Genomic DNA, 21,539 nt, shown 5'->3' with positions numbered 1-21,539 from the left:
GGATAGTGAGCCAAGTGTACATGTCAAAGCAGGCTTTGGAAATGGCCTTGGCATCATTTTACCTGGATTTAAGTTTCTTCAGCATTCAGGGGAAGATGTAGGTTTGGAAGGTATGTCTGGGCTTTGGGTAGACACTGTGTCAACTACATGGCAGTTTAACTGCTCTCCTACTGCTAATTATATAGTACATATCCCTAACCAGGGTGACCTGAGGGTGCTCCCCAATACACCAGCTTTGCTTAGGACAGATCTGAGGAAATCAGTACCAGCTCACGAAGACTATACCAGGTGTTAACTTTGGTGCTTTGGGAAGATGCATCTGCGGAGACTAAGGAACACTTGGCCCCTATGCAGGTGTTCAGAGAGGCTAAAAGGAAAACCAGTTTGCTACACTTTGGCTCTGCATTCAGGAAAGGAAAGAGAAAAGGATTATTTCTTTCAGGAAGATGCTTGCCAAATACACCAGCCCGAAGGCCTTGAGTTTGGGACATGGAAAGGAGGGGACTGAGCGTAGTGTGCAGAGCAGGGGGTGCTTTGTGCAAATGATACCAGATGACCGGGGAGGGGGGGTGTGTTACAACACACAACCATGAAAATGCCCATGCAGAGGAGCTTTAGGGGAGAAGGCCTCTCCTGACAACGTACTTACTCTCCCTTCTTCTCACCAAAGCTTCCAGCTGCGCCTACCAACACCTGCACTGCACTCTGGGACAGAACCTCATTCCTGTACTGTCGTTGGTAGCTCGCCTAAAAGAAGTGTTGATTAAAGTTAAAGTTAGCATGTGCTGTGGACACAGTGACAACTTATTGCCTTTTTTTTTTTTTGAGTTTTTCGAGACAGGGTTTCTCAGTAGCTCTGGCTGTCCTGGAACTCGCTTTGTTGAATTCCCTGTTGCCAAATAGTTCACAGCCCAACTCTGCTGTCCCCTGTCTATAAGACAAAGCAATCACCATTTTGCTGCTTACTGACAATCTGCTGATCTTCAGGGACTATGTTTGAGGCTGTGGAAACCCCCCCACAGGGGGTTCTGGGTTCTTTCCAGCTTCTGGCGGTTATCATGTAGAAGAATTCGAATTGATTCATTCTTATCTCCTTGTACTAAGGTCAAGTCTAAGTGGATCCCCAGCACTATTAAAGATGCCTATGGCAACAGGAATTCAATAGAGCAGTGGTCTTCCCCTTAAACAACGTTAATGCACATGAAAAGTATATAATTAAAATAATATTCTCATTATCTCTAATGTTAAAAATAGTAATTTGTGGGGAAAAAGAACTGAGAAAGTGGAAAATCATATGGATACCATTAAACCTTAGAAATGTTTGTAGCAAAGTGGTTAGAGACTAGAAAAAAATGTAAAGTTTTAAATGATCATTTTCACTAAACAGAGGAAAATGAAAACGGTTGATTGTAGAAAGCAACTCTTATTGAATTAATTAGTCTATATATGTTTTACTTCATGAGTTCACTCTATGACAGATGCAAAGGGCAGCGTTTTCAAGATAATGTCAGAAGCCCAGACTTATCTGAGTGTGACACATTGTTTCTCATCAGCATTACAATGCAAGGCCATTCTGTATGACTTTCTTGCTACACCGTACTTTCTTTTCTGATATACAACAGTAGAGGAAATGTTCTTTCAGTTAACCAGAAGTACTTAAGATATGAATGACAAAATTTGGAAGACTGAAAGAGGCCAGTTGTTACTACTATCAGCCTTAGAATTTTGAGCCCAGAAATAAAATTGGCCACATTACAGGAAATATGCAAAGAAGCTGAAGGTGAAGATGGATTCCAACCATGCGGAATGACATGAGCAGAGTGAGCAACCTGCTGGGAAAAAGAACATTTCTTTTTTAACAAAAATGTAGCATAGAAGCACAATATCAAAAACCAGGGGCATAATTACGGCAATCAAACATTTGAGGAAAGAAATCAAGAAGGTACAGGGGCAGTGGATTGTAAAAATAATCCAGGGACAAATAAACAGAAGAATTGCAGAGGCCATGCAGTCATCTTGAGTCTCTTCTTTTGCACATGAGGAGAGGAAAGAGTAAACAGATACAATTCTGAGTCACACACAATAGTAGTAAAAACAAGACTCTTAGAGAGTCGTCTGCATTTGTTTTAGGGGCTCTGGAATGCTGCATTTCCCTGAAATAAAAAATAAATGGTGAATGGCATACAATAATGGCCTTAAAACATTCTAAACTCCAATGAAATGAGAATAAGTCTACAAACATCTGAGTGGAAAAAGAAATTATAATTAATTTAATAAATGTCAGTTGAAATATACATTATTCTGTTTTCACATGAACATGTCACTGACTAGGTGCATCTCTTGTATTTTAGGTCTGAAAAACCTTTTGAAATTAAGTGATCAAATTATTTTTCTACATTGGGAACATGAGCTACCAGGTCATGTCAAACTTGCTCCATAGGCTGCATTGAGCTATGTGCTACTGCTGCTGGCTATGAATGTGACCTACCACAAACTAAAAGACTTACTTAGAACATTAGGGTGTGTGTGTGTGTGTGTGTGTGTGTGTGTGTGTGTGTGTGTGTGTGTGTGAGAGAGAGAGAGAGAGAGAGAGAGAGAGAGAGATTTGTTTGCTTGCTTGTTTCCAACTTGTTTGTATGGTACTCAAGTATGACATCTATAGACGAAAATGTTATTTTGCAATGTCAAATGTTTGGGCACACATAACTACTAAATCATTGGGAGGCAAATTATAAAGATATTCATGGTTGGAAATGTTGAAAATATAAGTGGCAACTATCATCTCTTCATACAGGGCTTCATATGCTATTTTTCTTCTTTAAAAATGAAATCAGCCCTTCCGCTCGACTCGAGACTCGAGCCCCGGGCTACCTTGCCAGCAGAGTCTTGCCCAACACCCGCAAGGGTCCACACGGGACTCCCCACGGGACCCTAAGACCTCTGGTGAGTGGATCACAGTGCCTGCCCCAATCCAATCGCGCGGAACTTGAGACTGCGGTACATAGGGAAGCAGGCTACCCGGGCCTGATCTGGGGCACAAGTCCCTTCCGCTCGACTCGAGACTCGAGCCCCGAGCCCCGGGCTACCTTGCCAGCAGAGTCTTGCCCAACACCCGCAAGGGTCCACACGGGACTCCCCACGGGACCCTAAGACCTCTGGTGAGTGGATCACAGTGCCTGCCCCAATCCAATCGCGCGGAACTTGAGACTGCGGTACATAGGGAAGCAGGCTACCCGGGCTTGATCTGGGGCACAAACCCCTTCCACTCCACTCGAGCCCCGGCTACCTTGCCAGCTGAGTCGCCTGACACCCGCAAGGGCCCACACAGGATTCCACACGTGATCCTAAGACCTCTAGTGAGTGGAACACAACTTCTGCCAGGAGTCTGGTTCGAACACCAGATATCTGGGTACCTGCCTTGCAAGAAGAGAGCTTGCCTGCAGAGAATACTCTGCCCACTGAAACTAAGGAGAGTGCTACCCTCCAGGTCTGCTCATAGAGGCTAACAGAGTCACCTGAAGAACAAGCTCTTAACAGTGACAACTAAAACAGCTAGCTTCAGAGATTACCAGATGGCGAAAGGCAAACGTAAGAATCCTACTAACAGAAATCAAGACCACTCACCATCATCAGAACGCAGCACTCCCACCCCACCTAGTCCTGGGCACCCCAACACAACCGAAAATCTAGACCCAGATTTAAAAACATTTCTCATGATGATGATAGAGGACATCAAGAAGGACTTTCATAAGTCACTTAAAGATTTACAGGAGAGCACTGCTAAAGAGTTACAGGCTCTTAAAGAAAAGCAGGAAAACACAGCCAAACAGGTGATGGAAATGAACAAAACCATACTAGAACTAAAAGGGGAAGTAGACACAATAAAGAAAACCCAAAGCGAGGCAACGCTGGAGATAGAAACCCTAGGAAAGAGATCTGGAACCATAGATGTGAGCATCAGCAACAGAATACAAGAAATGGAAGAGAGAATCTCAGGTGCAGAAGATTCCATAGAGAACATCGACACAACAGTCAAAGAAAATACAAAATGCAAAAGGATCCTAACTCAAAACATCCAGGTAATCCAGGACACAATGAGAAGACCAAACCTACGGATAATAGGAATTGATGAGAATGAAGATTTTCAACTTAAAGGGCCAGCTAATATCTTCAACAAAATAATAGAAGAAAACTTCCCAAACATAAAAAAAGAGATGCCCATGATCATACAAGAAGCATACAGAACTCCAAATAGACTGGACCAGAAAAGAAATTCCTCCCGACACATAATAATCAGAACAACAAATGCACTAAATAAAGATAGAATATTAAAAGCAGTAAGGGAGAAAGGTCAAGTAACATATAAAGGAAGGCCTATCAGAATTACACCAGACTTTTCACCAGAGACTATGAAAGCCAGAAGAGCCTGGACAGATGTTATACAGACACTAAGAGAACACAAATGCCAGCCCAGGCTACTATACCCGGCCAAACTCTCAATTACCATAGATGGAGAAACCAAAGTATTCCACGACAAAACCAAGTTCACACAATATCTTTCCACGAATCCAGCCCTTCAAAGGATAATAACAGAAAAGAAGCAATACAAGGACGGAAATCACGCCCTAGAACAACCAAGAAAGTAATCATTCAACAAACCAAAAAGAAGACAGCCACAAGAACAGAATGCCAACTCTAACAACAAAAATAAAAGGGAGCAACAATTACTTTTCCTTAATATCTCTTAATATCAATGGACTCAATTCCCCAATAAAAAGACATAGACTAACAGACTGGCTACACAAACAGGACCCAACATTCTGCTGCTTACAGGAAACCCATCTCAGGGAAAAAGACAGACACTACCTCAGAGTGAAAGGCTGGAAAACAATTTTCCAAGCAAATGGACTGAAGAAACAAGCTGGAGTAGCCATTTTATATCGGATAAAATCGACTTCCAACCCAAAGTTATCAAAAAAGACAAGGAGGGACACTTCATACTCATCAAAGGTAAAATCCTCCAAGAGGAACTCTCAATTCTGAATATCTACGCACCAAATGCAAGGGCAGCCACATTCATTAGAGACACTTTAGTAAAGCTCAAAGCATACATTGCACCTCACACAATAATAGTGGGAGACTTCAACACACCACTTTCTTCAAAGGACAGATCGTGGAAACAGAAACTAAACAGGGACACAGTGAAACTAACAGAAGTTATGAAACAAATGGACCTGACAGATATCTACAGAACATTTTATCCTAAAACAAAAGGATATACCTTCTTCTCAGCACCTCACGGGACCTTCTCCAAAATTGACCATATAATTGGTCACAAAACAGGCCTCAATAGATACAAAAATATTGAAATTGTCCCATGTATCCTATCAGACCACCATGGCCTAAGACTGATCTTCAATAACAACATAAATAATGGAAAGCCAACATTCACGTGGAAACTGAATAACACTCTTCTCAATGATACCTTGGTCAAGGAAGGAATAAAGAAAGAAATTAAAGACTTTTTAGAGTTTAATGAAAATGAAGCCACAACGTACCCAAACCTATGGGACACAATGAAAGCATTTCTAAGAGGGAAACTCATAGCGCTGAGTGCCTCCAAGAAGAAACGGGAGACAGCACATACTAGCAGCTTGACAACACATCTAAAAGCCCTAGAAAAAAAGGAAGCAAATTCACCCAAGAGGAGTAGACGGAAGGAAATAATCAAACTCAGGGGTGAAATCAACCAAGTGGAAACAAGAAGAACTATTCAAAGAATTAACCAAACGAGGAGTTGGTTCTTTGAGAAAATCAACAAGATAGATAAACCCTTAGCTAGACTCACTAAAGGGCACAGGGACAAAATCCTAATTAGCAAAATCAGAAATGAAAAGGGAGACATAACAACAGATCCTGAAGAAATCCAAAACACCATCAGATCCTTCTACAAAAGGCTATACTCAACAAAACTGGAAAACCTGGACGAAATGGACAAATTTCTGGACAGATACCAGGTACCAAAGTTGAATCAGGATCAAGTTGACCATCTAAACAGTCCCATATCACCTAAAGAAATAGAAGCAGTTATTAATAGTCTCCCAACCAAAAAAAGCCCAGGACCAGATGGGTTTAGTGCAGAGTTCTATCAGACCTTCAAAGAAGATCTAATTCCAATTCTGCACAAACTATTTCACAAAATAGAAGTAGAAGGTACTCTACCCAACTCATTTTATGAAGCCACTATTACTCTGATACCTAAACCACAGAAAGATCCAACAAAGATAGAGAACTTCAGACCAATTTCTCTTATGAATATCGATGCAAAAATCCTCAATAAAATTCTCGCTAACCGAATCCAAGAACACATTAAAGCAATCATCCATCCTGACCAAGTAGGTTTTATTCCAGGGATGCAGGGATGGTTTAATATACGAAAATCCATCAATGTAATCCATTATATAAACAAACTCAAAGACAAAAACCACATGATCATCTCGTTAGATGCAGAAAAAGCATTTGACAAGATCCAACACCCATTCATGATAAAAGTTTTGGAAAGATCAGGAATTCAAGGCCCATACCTAAACATGATAAAGGCAATCTACAGCAAACCAGTAGCCAACATCAAAGTAAATGGAGAGAAGCTGGAAGCAATCCCACTAAAATCAGGGACTAGACAAGGCTGCCCACTTTCTCCCTACCTTTTCAACATAGTACTTGAAGTATTAGCCAGAGCAATTCGACAACAAAAGGAGATCAAGGGGATACAAATTGGAAAAGAGGAAGTCAAAATATCACTTTTTGCAGATGATATGATAGTATATATAAGTGACCCTAAAAATTCTACCAGAGAACTCCTAAACCTGATAAACAGCTTCGGTGAAGTAGCTGGATATAAAATAAACTCAAACAAGTCAATGGCCTTTCTCTATACAAAGAATAAACAGGCTGAGAAAGAAATTAGAGAAACAACACCCTTCTCAATAGTCACAAATAATATAAAATATCTTGGCGTGACTCTAACTAAGGAGGTGAAAGATCTGTATGATAAAAACTTCAAATCTCTGAAGAAAGAAATTAAAGAAGATCTCAGAAGATGGAAAGATCTCCCATGCTCATGGATTGGCAGGATCAACATTGTAAAAATGGCTATCTTGCCAAAAGCAATCTACAGATTCAATGCAATCCCCATCAAAATTCCAACTCAATTCTTCAACGAATTGGAAGGAGCAATTTGCAAATTTGTCTGGAATAACAAAAAACCTAGGATAGCAAAAAGTCTTCTCAAGGATAAAAGAACTTCTGGCGGAATCACCATGCTAGACCTAAAGCTTTACTACAGAGCAATTGTGATAAAAACTGCATGGTACTGGTATAGAGACAGACAAGTAGACCAATGGAATAGAATTGAAGATCCAGAAATGAACCCACACACCTATGGTCACTTGATCTTCGACAAGGGAGCTAAAACCATCCAGTGGAAGAAAGACAGCATTTTCAACAATTGGTGCTGGCACAACTGGTTGTTATCGTGTAGAAGAATGCGAATCGATCCATACTTATCTCCTTGTACTAAGGTCAAATCTAAGTGGATCAAGGAACTTCACATAAAACCAGAGACACTGAAACTTATAGAGGAGAAAGTGGGGAAAAGCCTTGAAGATATGGGCACAGGGGAAAAATTCCTGAACAGAACAGCAATGGCTTGTGCTGTAAGATCGAGAATCGACAAATGGGACCTAATGAAACTCCAAAGTTTCTGCAAGGCAAAAGACACCGTCAATAAGATAAAAAGACCACCAACAGATTGGGAAAGGATCTTTACCTATCCTAAATCAGATAGGGGACTAATATCCAACATATATAAAGAACTCAAGAAGGTGGACTTCAGAAAATCAAATAACCCCATTAAAAAAGGGGGCTCAGAACTGAACAAAGAATTCTCACCTGAGGAATACCGAATGGCAGAGAAGCACTTGAAAAAATGTTCAACATCCTTAATCATCAGGGAAATGCAAATCAAAACAACCCTGAGATTCCACCTCACACCAGTCAGAATGGCTAAGATCAAAAATTCAGGTGACAGCAGATGCTGGCGAGGATGTAGAGAAAGAGGAACACTCCTCCATTGTTGGTGGGAGTGCAGGCTTGTACAACCACTCTGGAAATCAGTCTGGCGGTTCCTCAGAAAACTGGACATAGTACTACCGGAGGATCCAGCAATACCTCTCCTGGGCATATATCCAGAAGATGCCCCAACAGGTAAGAAGGACACATGCTCCACTATGTTCATAGCAGCCTTATTTATAATAGCCAGAAGCTGGAAAGAACCTAGATGCCCCTCAACAGAGGAATGGATACAGAAAATGTGGTACATTTACACAATGGAGTACTACTCAGCTATTAAAAAGAATGAATTTATGAAATTCCTAGCCAAATGGATGGACCTGGAGGGCATCATCCTGAGTGAGGTAACACATTAACAAAGAAACTCACACAATATGTATTCACTGATAAGTGGATATTAGCCCCAAACCTAGGATACCCATGATATAAGATATAATTTGTTAAACACATGAAACTCAAGGAGAATGAAGACTGAAGTGTGGACACTATGCCCCTCCTTAGATTTGGGAACAAAACACCCATGGAAGGAGTTACAGAGACGGAGTTTGGAGCTGAGATGAAAGGATGGACCATGTAGAGACTGCCATAGCCAGGGATCCACCCCATAATCAGCATCCAAACGCTGACACCATTGCATACACTAGCAAGATTTTATTGAAAGGACGCAGATGTAGCTGTCTCTTGTGAGACTATGCCGGGGCCCAGCAAACACAGAAGTGGATGCTCACAGTCAGCTAATGGATGGATCATAGGGCTCCCAATGGAGGAGCTAGAGAAAGTAGCCAAGGAGCTAAAGGGATCTGCAACCCTATAGGTGGAACAACATTATGAGCTAACCAGTACCCCGGAGCTCTTGACTCTAGCTGCATATATATCAAAAGATGGCCTAGTCGGCCATCACTGGAAAGAGAGGCCCATTGGACTTGCAAACTTTATATGCCCCAGTACAGGGGAATACCAGGGCCAAAAAGGGGGAGTGGGTGGGCAGGGGAGTGGGGGTGGGTGGATATGGGGGACTTTTGGTATAGCATTGGAAATGTAAATGAGTTAAATACCTAATAAAAAATGGAAAAAAAAATGAAATCAGAGGAAAAAATGAGAAAACTATATATTAAAAACTAATCTATGGTAAATATCTTTAATTAGAAATTGGTAGCTAAATAATTATTGATATTCATAGTTTTTATGATAAAGTTAGACATGGTTTTATTTGTTTGTTTTGAGACAGGGTCTCACTATGTAAACCAGGCTAGCCTGGGACCCAGGGAGATTAGTTTGCTTCTGCAGCCACAGTGCTGGACAAAAGACATGATGACCAGATAATTATACTGGTTAAAGTTAGCTTAACTGGCAGAACGAACAACAACAACAACAACAACAACAACAACAACAACAAACCATTGTGTATTTTTGTACAAAAGAAGGAACGACAGCAGGGAGGGGAATGCAGGGACATGAGAACAGAAGCAGCAAGAGCGATCCTGGATCAGAACAGACTTAAGATGCTCAGATAGCCTGAGTGCTTTGTCTTATCAAATGTAGACCTTGTTCAGAGAGGTTTAAGAGAACAAGTATTGAGGATCAACTAACTCTGCACCTCATGTTTTGCCATTCAGTATTCGACATATAGTACTAGACGTAATGATAAACCACGACCTTTGGGATATTACTACTTTACTAGATTTACCTGAGAAGGAAAATGAACTCTTATTTAAAAGTAAAATGTATCCTATTTTTTTTCTTCCTAGGGAAAGCCTTCTCTCTTTCCTGGATACTTATGGATGGATGAGGTCGGGTGAGATCAAATGGGGAGATAGAGAAGTGAGGTAGGGAAGGGAGGGAGTAGAGGGATGGAGAGCTAAGACTGAGGGTCATTTGAAGGATTGTAAGGAAACCTAATACAGTAGAAGGTTATGCACACATAGAAAAGCATCTAAGCAGAATCACCAAGAAACACAGGAGAGAAAGCACCAACCAGAAGTCTTTTTCTTCCTAAGGAAACCTCCAGTGCTTGGAATGTGTTACATCTAATGAGTTGCTGGAGCCATGTGTTACATCTAACTGAGCCAAATGGGGCACCATGGCAATCTGCAAATAACCCACCCTATTGCCAATGCTCTTGGTTGCTCTCCACACACTCTAGGTAAGGCCTTGTGGCTGAAGACAACATTTACATAACTCATTGAACACTGGGAAGTAGAGAGAATTCCTATCTAGAGCCTTCACCTCTACTGATTAGTGTTCACAGTTCTACAAGTTACTCTGTGCACTACAGAGAAGAAAACTAACCACCAACCCAGATGCACACCCTGTGATCTGCGATGGTGACCTGCTCTCAAGAGGGCAGTGTGGCAGTGGCACAAAGCTTGCAGGAGTAAGCAACCACTACCTTGTTGGATTTAAGGCTCACTCCATCCTTGACACTGCTTGGTTGACCAAAAACCTGAGACTAGATAGACTGTAACAAAAATCTGAGACTAGATAAACATTGTGGTCTACTTCTAGATCAGTGTCCTGCTCAGCCATCATCAGAGAAGCTTCCTCCTGAAGTAGATGCAAAAAAAGGGCCCAGACCCAGGATAATGTTCACAGTGAGACACCTCAGAATGCTCAGTCCTAAATGGGATGTGTCCATCAAATCTCTACCCTCAGGGCCCAGGGAACTCTGTGGAAGAAAAGGAGAGATTATAGGAGCCAAACAAACACACTGAGGAAAGAAGTCCTTCTAAATACTGCAGGACTGATGCACAGATGAAGTCCCAGAGACCGTGGCAGCACGCACGGGACCTGTGAAGGTCTGAGCCAGATCAAGTCCCAGCACTGAGACAGAAATTAGACACAGGCTCCCATTCCTAATCCAGAAGCTATCTCCAGTTGATAGTCTCTTGAAAAGAAGAAATTAGTTTTCTCTGGCAGAGTCTCACTGGGTATACAAACCACAATTAAGGTCAGGCCTCACTCACTCACAGCACTAGACAGCCAGAATATGACAAACTCAGTAGTATTTGGGGGAGGATTTTTGTCTCATAATGCTTTATCTATGCTTCTTATTTATTTGTTTGTTTTTACCTTACGGGTTTTTTACTTATATATTACGTTTACCAATTCTGTGTTTTTGTGGAATTCCTTTGTGTGTGAATGTGTCTCTGCTTCTATATATGTTTCATGGACTTTTCTTTGGCTCTTTTATTCTGTTTGTTTTGTCCTATTCTGATTTATTATTACCATTATTATTATTATTATTATATGTCTACTTGTTTTTTAATGAGAGATAGAAAGGACAGGTGTGGATTTGGGGGGGTTGAGAAGATGGGGAGGATCTGTGGGGAGCCAGGGGAGGAGAAAGTAGAATAAGAATACATTATATGAGAAAAATCTATTTTCAATAAAATTTTTAAAGTAAAATTTAATAACACGATGGATAAAAGATATGGCGGGTAGCCCTGCGACAGAAGAGCAATGGCAGAAATCATGTGGAAGCGGAACCATGTGGCAAAGTTGAGTGACCAATGGACAGGCTGGAGTGTGTCTGCACACATGTGAGCAGGGTAAGTGAATCAAGAAGACACACAGCAGAAATGAGGTGAGGGAGGAGGTACGGGCCTTAGGAGACAGATGGCTGGAGGATGCCGTTTATTTAAGAGGAAAGTAGATGGCTGTGCTTCAGGTGATGGGGAAAGATGAGCTGTGCATTTGGAAAAGCAATATGAAAAGAGTCTGCTGTCCTGATTGCAAGACAGTGCTTAGCCGATTCAGACAGATTTAGGTTATACAGCTCTACAAGTGGCTGATTTGTCCACAGTGTGTTTTTCAACCTCTAGCTTAAAGATTTTTTTTTCTATTACACTAGAATGCTTCAATCTGGGGACTTTCACAGAAAAACTAGAAAACTGATTTCAATTTCCTGAGCCCTGTAACAATGTGTGGCATGAAGTTTCCTTTTTTTTTTTTTTTTTTTTTTTCCGGAGTTAGAGACCAATTTCAAACTTCCCTTTCTGATTCCGTAACACACAAACAGTAAGTCGTCATTGCTAAAAGAAGGCAAGCAGGCTGGCCTGATTATCCAGGGTTAGGCCACCACTCTTTCAAAATCCCCTTCTACTTTGAAATTGTGGTCTGCTTGTTGCCTCTCCTATTCCAGTTTCCTTCTGACCCACATTTTTGCCCTCTTTTCTGCTGGCATATATTTAAGAAGAGGCACTTTCCTGTCCTTGCTGTAGAAGCTGCTAAGAGAGAGTTTCAAGGAAAAACCCTGCTGACTGTCTTTTCTCTGCTTACTGCTTACCTTAGGGACCATGGCTCCCTGGGGCTTTGGCTTTCAGAGAGCTAATAAAAGAATAGCTGAAAACAAAAACAAAAACAAAAACAAAAACAAAAACCAAAACCGACAACAAAACCTTTCCCACCTGCTCACCTAACTATGAGAGAGGACAACTCGCCCTGCAGATGGTTACACTCAATCTGGTGCGACAAGTGTGAAGTGTGCAGGTGACAGTCAGTACCTGGCACTATTGACTCGGCACTGATGCTTCTCTTAGGTTTCAAGCAAGTGGGGGCTACGAGAACACGTCTCCTGTCTGCCTTGATTACTGCAGAAGAGAGAAAACTCAGAGCTTACACACTGCCCATTTCCCAAGCAGGGTGAGAGGGCAGAAAAAAAGGTTTAGAATCTTGAATGGCTGCTGTAGTTGAAAAGCACGGGTTGCTCTGCGAGTAAGGAGAAGGGAGATGGAAGCTGTGAAGGGGTGAGTCATAGCGTGTGCTCAAGATCCTGACCTGGAGGGAAAGCTGAGACTAGGCCAAAAGCAACTGCCTAGAATCTTGTTCATGGTTTCACCACAGAGCATCTCTAATCCTTAACTGACTTTTGAAGGAAAGCACAATAGCCTCTAGCTGCATTTATTAGAGAATTTGGTGGAAAAATACCTGAATTAGAATCAGAGATGGTAGACTTATGGAACCAGCTGTTTTAAACACAGCTGAAGGCTGCCATTTGCATCTGTGAAATTTCCAAACTAAACACCTTTGTATATATACTATAAGTATAGTATATATACATATATGTATATATATAATATATAGTACATATAATATGTAAATATATACTATTTACAAAATACATATATAGTATATATTATTATATATCATTCCCTTTATTTTCTATGTTATAGAGAATATATTATATGTTATAGATAGGGAATATATATAATATATAGTGTATCTATAACACAAAATATATTGGAAATAATATGCATTTTATATATAATATATATTGAGAGTTCCTTCCATCTGTTTCCCTTCCTTCCTTCCTTCCTTCCTTCCTTCCTTCCTTCCTTCCTTCCTTCCTTCCTTCCTCCCTCCCTCCCTCCATCCCTTCCTCCCTTCCTCCCTTCTTTCCTTCCTTCCTCCCTCCCCCCCCCCACCCAGTGTTTCTCTTTCTGAATTCCCCCAATGCTGGTATTCTGTACTAGCCTTTGTGCTAGCATGCTTGTGTTGAGTTGTGTATGTGGAAGTAACCAAACTATATCAAGCAAGAGAGAAGCTGCCCAGCACAGCTTTGGATGCCCAGCACGTTTAGAGGAGTGTAGTGGAGAACTAACTATCTGTGCTGACAGGAGACGTCTGTTGGTCAGCTCCATGGCTTCAATGTTGAGGGTCTCATCTATTTCCTTGTTGCAATCTGGACATTTCACCTTCTGATGCTCTGTTATTTCTTCTTGGTTCATCTAATAAAGCCAATGAAAAGAAGCAAGAATGTAATAAATAATTATTAATATATCCTTTAGCAAAACAGTCTATTATATCACACTAGTTGTTTTGGGAAATAACAGAATCTGGCGGGTATATAAAGATAGCCAATCGCTCCTCATTTGCTTAGGTGGCCTCACTATCTGCTCAGTTCTATAGGAGATGAAATGGTGGGCAGGTGGAGGGGAAGGATTTATACCTTTCTCTCTCTATGAAGGTATGGAGTGCTTGTAAAAGCTAAAACATATACAGTCTCACTTTGAGCTAGTGATTCTGTGTGGTTCCCCTATACAGCCTCAGTATCACTTGCTGGAAATGTGTACATTGGCATCACCCATTGTCAGAACTGGGAGAGGTGGGTAGCTGTCACTGTATCTGCTGCCCTTAGAGTTTGGTGACTACTGGTTTAAATGAATCATTAAAGGTAGAAACAAACAATCAAACAAACAAAAACCCAAAAAACAAAGTGAACATGTATTAAAGAGATGCAAGTGTGGAAAATTTGCCAAGGAGGAAAACTGAAGCATAGAGAAAATCTTTTGCTCAAGAGGACAGAAGAGACCTAGGGATATAGAAGAGACCTAGGGATACAGACCTATAATTCCACTCACAAGGGAGACTGAAGCAGGGGAATTACAGCCACCTTGTGTGACTTAGCTTTGCCTAGTGCAAGGCTCCTGCTTCTGTCTACTGCTTTAAAAAGAAAAAAGGCGATGAGTTAAAAGCTGGAATAGAAGCTAGGTCTTCTGAGTATGAAGCCCAGGTCTTATCTATAACATGGTAATCACGCCAGGGCTGCACCACAAACAGGACAATGCTGAGCCTGTTTATTATATATTAATAATTCCTTATGACCAAATGGGGAATGAGGTGAAAATGCCTTGTTCCACAATGTGCATCAGACTCTGAGGGGCAGGGGATCAATGGCGTTCCAGAGGATCAGGACACAGACAGGTCAGCAAAATGGCCTAATCAGAGATGGAGTAAAACTGAAGAAACCGTTGGAATGAACTCAATATTTGTCTAAACAGAAATTCCAGTTGGATTCCTGGACAGGACTTGGTTCTGAGTCTCCAGCTATATCTTCAAGAACAGATTATGAATATGAAATGGACTTGGAATCTTACTTCCTAGAGACCACACCTCTGCATTCCTCAAAACAGGCCCTTCACACAGTGTGACCCAGACAAAGACCACGATGAGAAGCTGCACAGCTCAGGCCATGGGAAGAGAAGAATGGTCTTGGGAAGACCCAGGGATACTTTACCATTTCCCATGGCAGCCATAACTCAGTGCTGTGGTGAGTACTACTGTTTTTTTGTTTTTTGTTTTTGAGTCAGCTTCTCTTGTAGCCCAAGCTGATGTCCTGAGTGCTTTAAAATGCCTAAGTATTGCTCAGAGATAGAAAGTGCTATTTCAAACACAGAAAAACTTTTGGTGTTGACCTGGGCCTCTATTTTATATAAAATGCAACTAACCATACAGTAGGTTGTAGCCAGTGCTTAACTGGCATAATAACCTAAATAAATTATGAATAAATAAGTGATTGTAAAACCATTCGGACTCCTGATCTTGTGAGCCTCTCTGAGGCTGGCATTTTTCTTTGTAACAATATTTGAAAAAGGCCATGCCAGTATGTTGCTCTCTCCTTTTACTTTACATGTATGTCTTATGAATTCAGATTGGTTGAGATTTCTACTTTGTCATGCAATATCCACAGTATTAAGATGTTCTCCTTATTATTACAGAAAATAAGGAGTGACCAATATACCTCTCTATGATTTAAAAATTATAAATGCTTTCAATTTGAATTAACACGTATGATTAAATCTACATTTAATGGCATTCATATTTACTCTAGTGGCATAGAAAACTATTATGTGCTTACTGCATATGGATTTTGAAGTATAATTGCATTGTCAACCATGTTCCAGTCAGCATTAGCAAGATCTTTGTCAAATTTGAGTGCCATGGCTGTAGATTTGGTTAGCTCTTGAAAGTGTTGGAATGTATAATAAACCGATTTATATTTTGTTGATGTGACATCACGAAGACCTTAGGGCAAAGAGCACATTGTACAGACAACAGAAAGACATGATTTTCATATGAGTTATAAAATATCCTTTTGTTCTTTACTTACCAACACTAACCATTTGTGTGTGTGTGTGTGTATGGTGTGTGTGCATGTGTGCAGGTACACGTCTCTTGTGTGGTTGTATGTAGAGACCACAGGTTGGCATTTATATGCCCTTTTCAATCACATCCTCTTCTGAGTTTTTGAGGCAGGGTCTCTCACTGAACCTGGAACTGGCTGTCTGGGCTACAGTGGCTGGTCAGTGAGCAGGATACTGGCATATGCTTGTATGTGTCTCTCTGGGCTAGGGCTATAGGTTTATAGGTGTACATCACCACATCTGGCTTTTTGTGGGGAGGGGGAGGGGGTTCTAGACTCACACCTTTATACTTAGGCAGGACATACTTTATCCACTGATCTATCTTCCAGTCCTGCCATGAAGTATGTTTATGATTAGACATTAAAGATTCTACATATACTCTCTAAAGGCAAGAATACTAGCAGTTCAAGGCTTTTGTACTTGCACACTCCGTTTAAGATCCAGATGTAAGAGCAATAGTGGATATTTATTGAGTGCTTACTATGTGTTAGGGAAAGATGACTCAGCCTTTTGTATTCATTAATCTCTATCTATTTTATTTATTTATCTATATTTATTTATTTTTAGGGTAAGTCTTTACTCCCAGTTTTCTAAGCGAGGAAGCAGTACTGTTTGTAACTTGATTTTGTTTTGTTTTCTTTTTCCTCTTTTGGGCTTATACTACTGTGGCCTTGAGCTTACAAAATGTCTAACCTTCATCACCCACATATGGGAGGGAGCACCACTTCATAGGATTAGAACTTACGTTAATGACTCTCTCATTTCTCAGACATTCACACTGAAGTTCTTGAAAAGCAATGTCCATAGTCATATGGGCAAATAAGCCTGCCAGATGAATTACCTGCCTTATTCCCTGAGGGAATCTACTGCTTTCTGTCCTTGAATGCACAGCCTCTAGTTTCCCCAGGAGAGCAGCACCTGTCATCGTCTCTATTTTATTTTGCACATAGCTTATTTACTTTAGAGTATCTGCGAATCTCACAAATTCACTTGACTTAGTCACAGCTTGTTTTTCTTTATTCCAGTGTGAACTCTGCCAGCTTAGACATCTTACCTGTCTTCAGAATGTAATACTTCTTACAGTAGTGTCTACTATCTAGAGCATTCTTACCAAAATGTTTTCTGAATAATTGAATGAACTTATACCACCCTTTAATTATACTAGGATAACATAAAAATCTTTTAAAATAAGTCTATTAGCCTGAATGATTTTTTGCATTTTATATACACGATTCAATTTCCTCTTCAATTGGAAAACACTGTGAATTGTATTTAGGTGGATATTTTCTTATCAGCGCTTTTTAGAGTATTTGGAATAATTATTTTCTCTCACCATAGTAAACAGTGGGGCTTACCTAGTTTAGTAACTGCCATTGGCAAAATAAATCTATTGACAATCAGGGTAATTACACATACTGACACTCCATGAAATAGTATCTAAAATTGAAAAAAAAAATACGTTAAGTAAGTATTCAGGGTAATTTATTGCAATGTATTTCGTAGTATAAATAGAACTAGGTTGTTATATGCTAACAAATGATTGAAGCAAGTAAGGAAAATGGGTACCAGACATGAAAGAAGTGGTATGGTGACTCACTATATTCTTGCACCCATGCATCTTCAGACATGTTTTAAGGGAAAAAAAAAAGCAGTTTCAGGACTGCGTCTTCCCTCTTGTGGTCTGCAAAGTTCTTTGTAATAATCTCACCTTAACATGCAGTAAAGGGAGAGACATTCTAGTATGTTCACTTAGACATCCTTAACTGGCAAATGTTTTTGCTTTCTAGAATTATTAAAGGTAAGCTTATAGAGTGACTCAAGGAAACAGAGCAAATTTTCATCTAACTATCTACTCAGATGAACAGATTCTAAAATGAATAAGTAAAAACAAATGAGAATATGTCTTGCAACAGCTGCTGTTTAAAATGACTTATAGTTTTTAATTCACCATCATCTGAAACCCATTAGATTTGTGAAGGAGGCTGAGTGTCTCTAGCTGGTAGGGGGATGAAAATTATTTGATTTTTTTGGCCAGTCCTACAGGCTAGAGTCCTTGTCACAAAGCTCTCCTTATAGGGGAGTTCACAACTCTTTTGGAATGAACAGACCACAACCTGAGAACCCAACCCCTCCCCGGGAAGCTTGCTCTACAAAATCAACACTGAACTGCACTCGCATCAAATACCCAAATAAGAAAACATAGCTTTCCTTACTTGAGATCTTTCCCTCTCAGAACCGAGAGAAATGTCCGAGTAGGCAAGCAGGAGCGCCATATTTATGTTCGGTGTTCCTTTCATTTCACTCCAGACCATGATGAACGCCCAGCGCCAGCTGAACCCGTGACCAAGTCGAGACAAGATGGGGCTCATTAGCAGAAAGACCAAAAGTCTGGAAAACAAAACGAGTTGTAAAGTTATTTTTGTTGTAGACGTGTCTTTCTGTTTTATTCTACTGTATTCCTGGTGAGCCATCTTTTACACACTGTTGTTGTGGCTCCAAAAGAAGATATGTGTCTTAGAGGCACACACACAGAGAATGACTGGCTCTTGTTATGTCTTTGCACTGCTGAGCGCTAGGGAAATTTCACATCACGTGTGGTTGGTGCGTCTGTAAGTGGAAGACGATGGTTAGACCATTGGGTAAGCTCAAGGCCACAATAAGAAGTTGTAAGCAGTAAATGGGTGGGGGAGGGGGGTGGGGGGTGGGGGAAAGAATTTCCTCCCTTTGTTTTGCTTTGAAGTTTTCATCTTGCTCATTTCATCTGTATTGTTCAGTTTTCTTCCATCCCCCGTGTCATTCCTGTTATACCAATTTTGCATGATCACTTGGGATAAATATTTGCAAGTAGTTGGTTGATATCAACTGATTACACTAGACCGAAGTAGAATTTTAACTATTTGAGTGACAGATGAGGCTCCAGTTATGGCCTCCTTTCTTATGTACATAAGCCTGGAATAAGGGGACTGCAAACATTATTGGGGGGTGGTGGCAGAGACTTACAAGGATGGTTTAACTCTAATGTTTTTTGGTTTTATTTTTTCAATTTATTATTAGATATTTTCTTCATTTACATTTCAAATGCTATCCCGAAAGTCCCCTATACCCTCCCCCGGCCCTGCTCCCCTACCCACCCACTCCCACTTCTTGGCCCTGATGTTCCCCTGTAGTGGGAGATATAAAGTTTGCAAGACCAAGGGGCCTCTCTTCCAAATGATGGCCGATTAGGCCATCTTCTGATACATATGCAGCTAGAGACAAGATACTTTTTTAAAAAGCTGTTTCCATTTCAGGTTTTGAATTCAAAGAAATGATAACCTAATATTGAGCAAAAATTATAAGATACAATTTCTCCTGTTAGTTAAAGTTTCTAACCTTGTACAAAGATAAAAATACCGAGTGAAATATGCCAAATATTAATAGTAGTTGCCTCTTAATAATTTTAGTAGATTGTGAACTTATTATACTCAGAAATTTTACAAAGTGTTTATGTTGCTCTCAAATTCATTTAAAATCTACCTGATACAACTCCTGGGCATTACTTTGCTAATGACAACTTGAGAAGTTTAGATCAACTAACTGTTCAGGCTGAGGTATAAAATCATTTCTTTATTTTATAAAACATCCTTGAGATAATTTTTTATACACACATTTCACATGGCATTCTTACCTTAAAACAATCAGTGTGAAGTAGATATTTAATGAATAATATACATCAGAAAATGATATATGTAAGTATGTGTGTGCAGGGATTAGAAGTCCAATGAAAGTGAACACCATAAGAAAACCAATAAAAGACAGGCAGTTCCAGAATCTGCATTTTGGAGAAGAATAAAATATAGTTGTAGTTAACTTACATGTTTATTATAAAGCTTACCTACATGAAACATTATGCAATAATCAATGAAATAAAAGTGAAGGAGGAATTTATCAACACTCAATATATTTTGAAAGTAAACAGTTAAGAAAAGAACACTAATGCAGGTAAACATAGGATTCAGAAGCAATTAATTAATTTGTGTAAATTATAACTTTCTTTTTTCTATTGAATCTGAAAGAAAGTTGCAGTTATATATATGCAACATGATGTAGCAGAGAAACTGATCATCCATACACCATGGTTCATGTAACATGAAAACATTGATAATAAAAATTATTTTATTAATAAAAATGTAAGTTCTAAAAAAATCACTAATAATAAAATGTTAACTGATAGAATGTGGTGGGGATAGAAGGTGGTGAATGGTAGAAATTAGTGCAGAAGTGTCAGGAGACAAAAATCACCAGTTTGCCATGAAAATGTCTAAGTTCATAGGTAAAGGAGATCAGAAGCCTTACAGTTTTTACAGTGACTTAGAGACAAAGGAATCCAGCCTATGACAAGATGGATGTGAGAGGTACAGGTGATAGCATCAATGACTTGGCTGAGAAATTACAGAGTTGTGAGAAATGGGGGACCAGAGAGAATAAGAAAAAAAGATGGAAGCTATAGTTGTCTTCTCTCTCAGAACAGTAGAGTGAATCCTTTCTAGGTTGTTGAAGTAAGCAGTAGGACTTACCACTATCATCTTAGACTTATACCACCTTTAGGAACAGGGCCTGGTGTATGTTATATTTTAAATAGATTTCTGGAATTGGGATTATACAGTAGTTATTTATATGTCTGTGGAATAAGTGGCTCAGGTAAGGCGGTAGGCAGTACATAGGAGGGAAGAAGGTTTGGAAACCAAAAGCTAGAAGAGTTTATGTTTATCAACAGCACTAGGAATAATGGCAATTTGGTCATAAAGATATAGCAACCAAAATATTAACTAAAAGGGATATGAGTTAGAGGGATAATATATCCAATGTAAACTCAAGGTCCGGTGACCGGCTTTGTCTAAAATTATGCATCAATGAATGTTACAGAAAAGTTAGTGGGATATTTTACCTATCACTGTTCTACTCACACCATACAGACACAATTACTGTTGAAATCTCATAGCTTCCGGTGTATAAAACAAAGTCAAAACAGGAGAGCCACTCACTCGAGCAGAAATGCTTCAACTCCTGGTTTAAAGCTTGTAGAATTTAGAAAAAGTCCTATGGTGGCCAGAGTAAATATTCCAGACATTCCAACTAGTTCACCTAATTTGAGAATGAACAACAGCAAAACGATCAACTTCAATGGTAACATGATCTCTGCTGGGTGTGAAAATGTCAGATATCGTGGACTTACCAAGAAGTTACCCAACTTAGTTTCGTCTAGAAAACATTACAAGTTATTACTGCTGCTCAGAGTTTCTTCTCCTCAGATACACACCCCATTGTATAGTAAAATATGTGATGTATGTCCTTACACTACTTTGGCTTCATATCATCAGCAGTTCAAAAATCTTTCCTCTATCCCAGTGAGTCTAAGAATCCTTTACATACTTACTGTTTCAAAGGAATGCTTGATTCACAAATCAAAAGTCAAAAGGGTGACCTGATGAATTCTGCAAGGACCAA

At 39.9% G+C, this 21,539-nt stretch overlaps 1 protein-coding gene across 4 annotated transcripts in view; it reads right to left on the bottom strand.

The window, feature by feature from the left end:
* Positions 1-21,539, bottom strand: part of Slc9c1 (solute carrier family 9, subfamily C (Na+-transporting carboxylic acid decarboxylase), member 1) — a 71,736-nt gene that overhangs the window by 32,927 nt on the left and 17,270 nt on the right. For 3 of the 4 annotated variants that reach the window (NM_198106.4, XM_017316905.2, XM_017316904.2), the window contains 7 exons: positions 21,077-21,176; positions 19,720-19,863; positions 18,266-18,440; positions 17,408-17,489; positions 15,767-15,933; positions 13,731-13,856; positions 650-747 (listed from right to left, as the gene is read on the bottom strand). In NM_198106.4, the coding sequence (NP_932774.3) occupies positions 650-747; positions 13,731-13,856; positions 15,767-15,933; positions 17,408-17,489; positions 18,266-18,440; positions 19,720-19,863; positions 21,077-21,176 (892 nt within the window). The remainder of the gene's footprint in view (positions 1-649; positions 748-13,730; positions 13,857-15,766; positions 15,934-17,407; positions 17,490-18,265; positions 18,441-19,719; positions 19,864-21,076; positions 21,177-21,539) is intronic. The other variant, XM_017316906.2, reaches the window with a different exon arrangement.

The sequence above is a fragment of the Mus musculus genome, chromosome 16 (assembly GCF_000001635.26).
Source record: "Mus musculus strain C57BL/6J chromosome 16, GRCm38.p6 C57BL/6J".
In the NCBI taxonomy this organism is placed as follows: Eukaryota; Metazoa; Chordata; class Mammalia; order Rodentia; family Muridae; genus Mus; species Mus musculus.
The sequence above is the reverse complement of the archived record's forward strand: the minus strand, read 5'-3'. Positions and strand labels throughout refer to the sequence as shown.